A 7,033-nucleotide genomic window follows, 5' to 3' on the forward strand; every position below is an offset into this window, starting at 1 on the left:
TGTCCATTTTTGGAAGGCCAAACAAAGTAGTTTCACTTTCACAACGAAACACACAGCGTCACACACGGTGGCCTTGAGTGAGCGGCCGGCGGATTCGATGAAGGAGCGGCAACCACATGTGGCGACCCCGGGCTGGACTCTGCTTCGTCCACGGTGAAAGCCGATCCGGCGATCCACAGCGCAAAGTTGATGTATTTCCTCAGCGACCAGCACTGATCAGCTCTAGGCATGACGAAGCAGATATCGTCCTCTTTTTGAAGGCCATACAAAGTAGTTTCACTTTCACAACAAAGCACACGGCAACAATACTACAGCGAGAATAAAATTTACACCTTCATTCTTTGCGTGAACATTTGGGCGGCGTTATGCAAATCTTCCCACATCGTGACGTAGACATGTGGGGGCGTGTTAGAACGAGCCGTTTTAGGTAGGCGTGGTTGACTCTTAACTTTTATAAAGAATATCTCTTTGATTTTGAGACTTTAGTCTTTGCAACTTTACAGATCTTCTTTATGCATCAAGAGCTTGTAACACTCCAAAGAGAAAGGAAAAATTGAAATCGTATCATACGACCCCTTTAAGCTAAGCCCTGTCTGTGAAACATACAAATCCTTTTGATATATGCCAACATATGGTTAAAATAAACTTCAAGGTGCAGATCTTGGAAAATGCTAACTTTAGCCTGATAGCACTGAAAGCGAACATCCCACTCTCCCTGCAATTACGCTCACAGACCAGAATACCAGAGACAACATTACTACAATAGGCTACATCAGCAGTTCCCCGAAAGCCAATTAAAACGCTCGGACCGAGCGTTTTGATTGGACGAACATTTCTTGATCCTACGCCTTCCACAGAATATATAAATACAGACAAATACATTTAGACCACTTAACTTAATGATTGCTATCGGGATGTGAAGAGACTTTCAACCAGCATAACAAAAAAATGTTTCTGAAGACAATCACCTATTGCACCTTTAAGAAATTGACCAACTTCATTATGAAAGGTAAAACAAGGTAACGTGTGGAAATTGAAAGTCATCATTTATCGTAAAAAAATTAGAAACAAATTTAATAAAATGTCTATAAACCTACATTGTGTACAATAAAATAAAACATGACATTTTCATTTTGAACCCAGCCAGATATCATAGTGATATACAGCAGTGCATTCTGGGCAATGAACAAACACTCTATAAATAAATCACAAGTACACAGCTGATAGTTATGAACTTTATTGAAAGCATCAAGCTCTTATATCAAGTACAGATATATTCAGCACATCTTGACCAACCAAGGAAATAGCAAGAGAATTGGAACAGCAAAGTTTCCCCTTCCTTCCCAACTTCATGTGAAAATCCCGTGACAGAATCCTTTCTATAGTTTCCTTACCAACCAACACAGGCTGGGCAGAGCTAGTAGAAAGAGGGAAAAAAGGTCCAAATCATCTGAAAAGGTCACTCCTCACCTCAGAACAGGGTCCGAAAACAAACAAAAAAGTAGTATATATATATATATATATGTATATATGTATATATGTATATGTATATATGTATATATATATGTATGTATATATATATGTATATATATATATATATGTATATATGTATATATGTATATGTATATATGTATATATATATGTATGTATATATATATGTATATATATATATATGTATGTATGTATGTATGTATGTATGTATGTATGTATAGATAGATATACTTGGTCCCCCTCCACTCATGTATACTGTATAAATCCCACATAGAAAGACCAGAAAAATGTTTGAAACCACCACCCCTTCACCGGAAAAATACTAGGTGTGATATGCGATCATGCTCATGTTATTTCTCCCAGCAGTGGTCTACGTCTGACACCAATATTGTCCGTTAAATCAAATTTAATTGCTTCGTCTTTTTTCTCCCTCTGAACTACAACTGTAAACATCCAGCTGCCCTTTGACCTTTCAGAAGGCTTTTAAGACGCATTCGTTACTAGACTGGCGTTCTGTAGAGAGACCTGGCCTTTTCAGATTCTCTCAGCGGCAGGACCTTCTAGTAAAGAAGATTTCACGAACCCATCTGCCACTACGAAGGAGATGTAACAAAAACATCATCATCCTCCTCCTCACAACTACACCAGCTGCGTAACTCGGGAGGGTAAAAACCACACCCACCGCTCATCACACTCAGGACCTATGAGCAAAGTTTGTTACGTCGTACGAACAGAAATTAAAAGTGTTACAAAGGGCTGAAGCGGAAACATCCTGCTTGTACGCTAGTCGCATGCAATAGCACACGTGAAATTTTTTTTACATTTTTTTTCTCAATGCACAAAGAGAGCATGATCTGGAGAGGTGTACAAATCTACTGCAAAAAAAGGGAATTAATAAAACTGCACTTTATGCAGGCGTGGGGTGTGGAATGATCCGGGTCAGCCCTGACATGCTCAGATCAGTGCGCGCCTATTGTGTGCTTACTGTAGAAAAAAAGAGAGAGGACTCATTTTGTTTAGAAAAAGAAAAAAATGCTTTGCTGTGCGATCGGCACACTAAAGCAAAGTGTCTGTCCAAACGTTTCAATTCAAAGGCGTGCATTAAGCAGGCTCTGCGCTGGACAGCCCCAGGGTCCTTCACCATTCCCTCTTCAATGGCTTCTTCTGCACTCGCTACATTATTCAGAAAAATCCATTCTTTATAGATCATATTGTCACGTTTCAACGAACTAATGTTTTTACTTTTAATACATTCATGTTAAATGCCATTTGATTTTGAGGAAAGGAAGACAACGGCTGACTTTCACCATAATGGTTATATATGGCAGAGTATATGTTGTTGACACTTAAGGCAACAGTTAAGTAACATTCACTTCTCTGTATTATTGAAACCAGCACGGTTTTCCAAAACAGCCCCTAAAAGAAGCGCAGGCTGTCGACATCGAAGTTCCTCAACTTCAACTCAACGCTCACTTCTCTAGCACACCGAATAAACACAGCTGCCTGCAGGGCTAAAAGATGGACGAGGAATATTTTAAGTTTGTTTTCAGGACTTCTTCACACACTGTCAGAGTAGTTAGCTAGCTACACACAGTTGAGCTGAACACATGCTGAGCGCCGAAAAATGACCAACGCCATGTGTGTTAAAAGAAATGAAATGCAAGTCAACCAACCTCTTCGCACACTGATGAGCTCGCGTCGGATCTGAGCGTGTCAGGGTCCTTGTCTAGTGAGGTCGGAAACCCTGTCTGTGGGAGATGCGAGGGGACACTTGCAGGAAGGGAAGGGAGCATTGCATGTACTGGGATGATGGTGTGACATGCCTCACACACACCACCACCGCCATGTTCAAGAACCCTACATGCACTTCAAGATCACAGCAAGAATGGGCTAGAATATCTACAGAGACACGAGAAGAGCTTTCATGCACGATATCTACGTCACAGGTACAAGTATGCATAAACGTTAAACTCGGGGAAGATCTACAGCCAGAAGACTCCACGCACAAACGCCGCCAGCCACACGGTTTCTTTTTACGCTTCTTCATTTCGGAGGTTCAGCTCTGCTTCTGCTGGCGATTCTTGGTGTAACTGGTGAAGACGAAGTTGTAGTCGTTGAAGTGTGCCGACTGGCGGTCCAGGACGCGGTATCCCTCCAGCTTCTGAGCCGAAGAGAAAACGCTGCGACATTTGGAGATCTGTTGGGAACGAGATAAACCAGAAGAATGAGTTTGACGGTCACACCTTACTTTAAGGTCCAATTCTCACTATTAACAAACCATTAACTATGACTTTGCCTCAATAAACTCCTAATTTGCTGCTTATTAATAGTTAGTAAGGTAGTTGTTAAGTTTAGGGTATTGGGGAGGATTAGGGATGTAGAACATGCTCATGCAGAATATGTGCTTTATAAATACTAATAATGTTAAGAATTTTATACCACATATGCATTATTTTTGCTACAACTGCACTGCACTGCAATTAGAAGGCCAGAGGCTGGAATCATTGCACACCACCTTCAATGTTACATAAATATTCATAGCAATCAATTCACAAGTATTATAATATATCTAATAATAAGTTAAAAAAATCACCTTTATTTTAAGGTGTCCTTGTTCCACGTTACATGTACTTACTATTATAATAACACTTAATTATGCATAATTACATGCAAGTAACCCTAAGCCAGAGTATATGTTGTTGACACTTAAGGCAACAGTTAAGTAACATTCACTTCTCTGTATTATTGAAACCAGCACGGTTTTCCAAAACAGCCCCTAAAAGAAGCGCAGGCTGTCGACATCGAAGTTCCTCAACTTCAACTCAACGCTCACTTCTCTAGCACACCGAATAAACACAGCTGCCTGCAGGGCTAAAAGATGGACGAGGAATATTTTAAGTTTGTTTTCAGGACTTCTTCACACACTGTCAGAGTAGTTAGCTAGCTACACACAGTTGAGCTGAACACATGCTGAGCGCCGAAAAATGACCAACGCCATGTGTGTTAAAAGAAATGAAATGCAAGTCAACCAACCTCTTCGCACACTGATGAGCTCGCGTCGGATCTGAGCGTGTCAGGGTCCTTGTCTAGTGAGGTCGGAAACCCTGTCTGTGGGAGATGCGAGGGGACACTTGCAGGAAGGGAAGGGAGCATTGCATGTACTGGGATGATGGTGTGACATGCCTCACACACACCACCACCGCCATGTTCAAGAACCCTACATGCACTTCAAGATCACAGCAAGAATGGGCTAGAATATCTACAGAGACACGAGAAGAGCTTTCATGCACGATATCTACGTCACAGGTACAAGTATGCATAAACGTTAAACTCGGGGAAGATCTACAGCCAGAAGACTCCACGCACAAACGCCGCCAGCCACACGGTTTCTTTTTACGCTTCTTCATTTCGGAGGTTCAGCTCTGCTTCTGCTGGCGATTCTTGGTGTAACTGGTGAAGACGAAGTTGTAGTCGTTGAAGTGTGCCGACTGGCGGTCCAGGACGCGGTATCCCTCCAGCTTCTGAGCCGAAGAGAAAACGCTGCGACATTTGGAGATCTGTTGGGAACGAGATAAACCAGAAGAATGAGTTTGACGGTCACACCTTACTTTAAGGTCCAATTCTCACTATTAACAAACCATTAACTATGACTTTGCCTCAATAAACTCCTAATTTGCTGCTTATTAATAGTTAGTAAGGTAGTTGTTAAGTTTAGGGTATTGGGGAGGATTAGGGATGTAGAACATGCTCATGCAGAATATGTGCTTTATAAATACTAATAATGTTAAGAATTTTATACCACATATGCATTATTTTTGCTACAACTGCACTGCACTGCAATTAGAAGGCCAGAGGCTGGAATCATTGCACACCACCTTCAATGTTACATAAATATTCATAGCAATCAATTCACAAGTATTATAATATATCTAATAATAAGTTAAAAAAATCACCTTTATTTTAAGGTGTCCTTGTTCCACGTTACATGTACTTACTATTATAATAACACTTAATTATGCAAAGACAAATGCAAGTAACCCTAAGCCAAACCCAGTAAGTGCATGTAGTTAATTAATATAACTCAGTACTTAAATGCATAATTACACTGGAACAAGGACACCTTTTTTTTCCAGAGCAATGAGGAAAAAGTTGCGGAAGTACCTGTTTGAAAAATAATCTTTTGTTGATTAGTTGTGTAATAATGTACCTGATTGACGAAAAGCGTTGTCACAAATTTCCCTGGTTTGAAGACATCCACGACTTTGCGGATAAGCTCGTCATAAGACGTCTGGGAGAGGTTGGTTTCAAAGCTGACATAGGAGAACTCTGGTTCGGGGGTGATGTGAATCGTCCAGTAAGTTCCCTAGAAAGACAACCGACCTCAATCACGCTGCAGAGCACAGAGCAACTTTCTCACAACAACAAAAACATGCAGCCTTAAATGACTCCTTACATCCGTTTTCATTCCATTCATGGAGTATCCACAAGGGTTGAACATTGTGGCATCAATCACTGAACCTGGAATCAGGTCACGAATTCCACTCATCTGTGAAGACACCACAGATAACCTTAAAGACACCTCACTAAATAAAGAAATAAATGGAGTGCATAAAGTACTAACATGATACATTGGTACTAGTAAATGGACCAGCATCCAGCAATAAGAGCACACATGACACTACAGAGCAGAAGCATAGAGGACGGATCGTACACGAGTGACATCATTAGCAGAAACACCGTCTTTCATGAAGAACTGGTCCATCACAGCCGGGTCGAGGTCACTCATCAGAACTTCTAGTGTCTGGTCCGCCTGCTTGTTCTCCCAGAACTCCGGCAGCTCCAGCGTAAACAGATACCTTCAGGACAGGAAGGAGAACAACGCCACAGAAATGGACAACAGATGATGAGCTTTTTTATTTTCCCCCCAAAAGAACTAAATTAAAAAAATTATCATTTATGAACAATTTAATCATTTATGAAACGTTGGCATAAAAAAAACAGACTTTACAATGCTAAAGTCTGGCCTTATTTAAAAGAGAAAAAATTCTGATACATATGCAACATTTATGGTGGTTTATCTGAAGTCAGATGGATTGTAGGAAGTCTAGATGAAGTAAAACGGCTCACCAGCAGTCTGAGTTCAGACGTCCCATACAGTAGGCTGCTCCATCTGCGCATGAAGAAAAAAAAAACATCTTTTAATCAGACAATACTTCATTCATAATGTTCACATCACTATCTCATTTTTGCAGCGTACTTGGAAAAATCTGGCTGAGGAACTCGACTTCCTCCTGGAAGTTGCGGTGAGGGAACTCTTGATGGGTGGGCTTCATAAAATTTTTACGAGAATAGAAGAAATTCTAAAAGAAAATGAGATGAGGTCAAGTCACATTTTCATAAAGACACTTTGTACTGAAAACTGACAATGTATTGATATGATGATGTGCCATAAATTCTTGCCTAAACATGCACCGGAGTGTGTGTGTGTGTGTGTGTGTGTGTGAGTGTGTGTGAGAGAGTGTGAGTGAGTGTGTGTGTGTGT

The 7,033-nt window shown here is 40.7% G+C and overlaps 1 protein-coding gene across 1 annotated transcript; it reads right to left on the reverse strand.

Moving 5' to 3' along the window:
- Positions 1–4,187: 4,187 nt before the first annotated feature.
- Positions 4,188–7,009, reverse strand: LOC107660524 (S-adenosylmethionine decarboxylase proenzyme-like). The gene is made up of 6 exons (XM_016449847.1): positions 6,749–7,009; positions 6,619–6,661; positions 6,203–6,347; positions 5,945–6,037; positions 5,699–5,854; positions 4,188–5,048 (listed from the first exon to the last, which is right to left on the reverse strand). The coding sequence occupies exons 1-6, from the start codon at positions 6,822–6,824 to the stop codon at positions 4,908–4,910; spliced, it is 654 nt and encodes a 217-aa protein (XP_016305333.1). The 5' UTR covers positions 6,825–7,009; the 3' UTR covers positions 4,188–4,907.
- Positions 7,010–7,033: the final 24 nt, after the last annotated feature.

This window comes from Sinocyclocheilus anshuiensis, unplaced genomic scaffold (assembly GCF_001515605.1).
Source record: "Sinocyclocheilus anshuiensis isolate Anshui unplaced genomic scaffold, SAMN03320099.WGS_v1.1 scaffold659, whole genome shotgun sequence".
NCBI lineage: Eukaryota > Metazoa > Chordata > Actinopteri > Cypriniformes > Cyprinidae > Sinocyclocheilus > Sinocyclocheilus anshuiensis.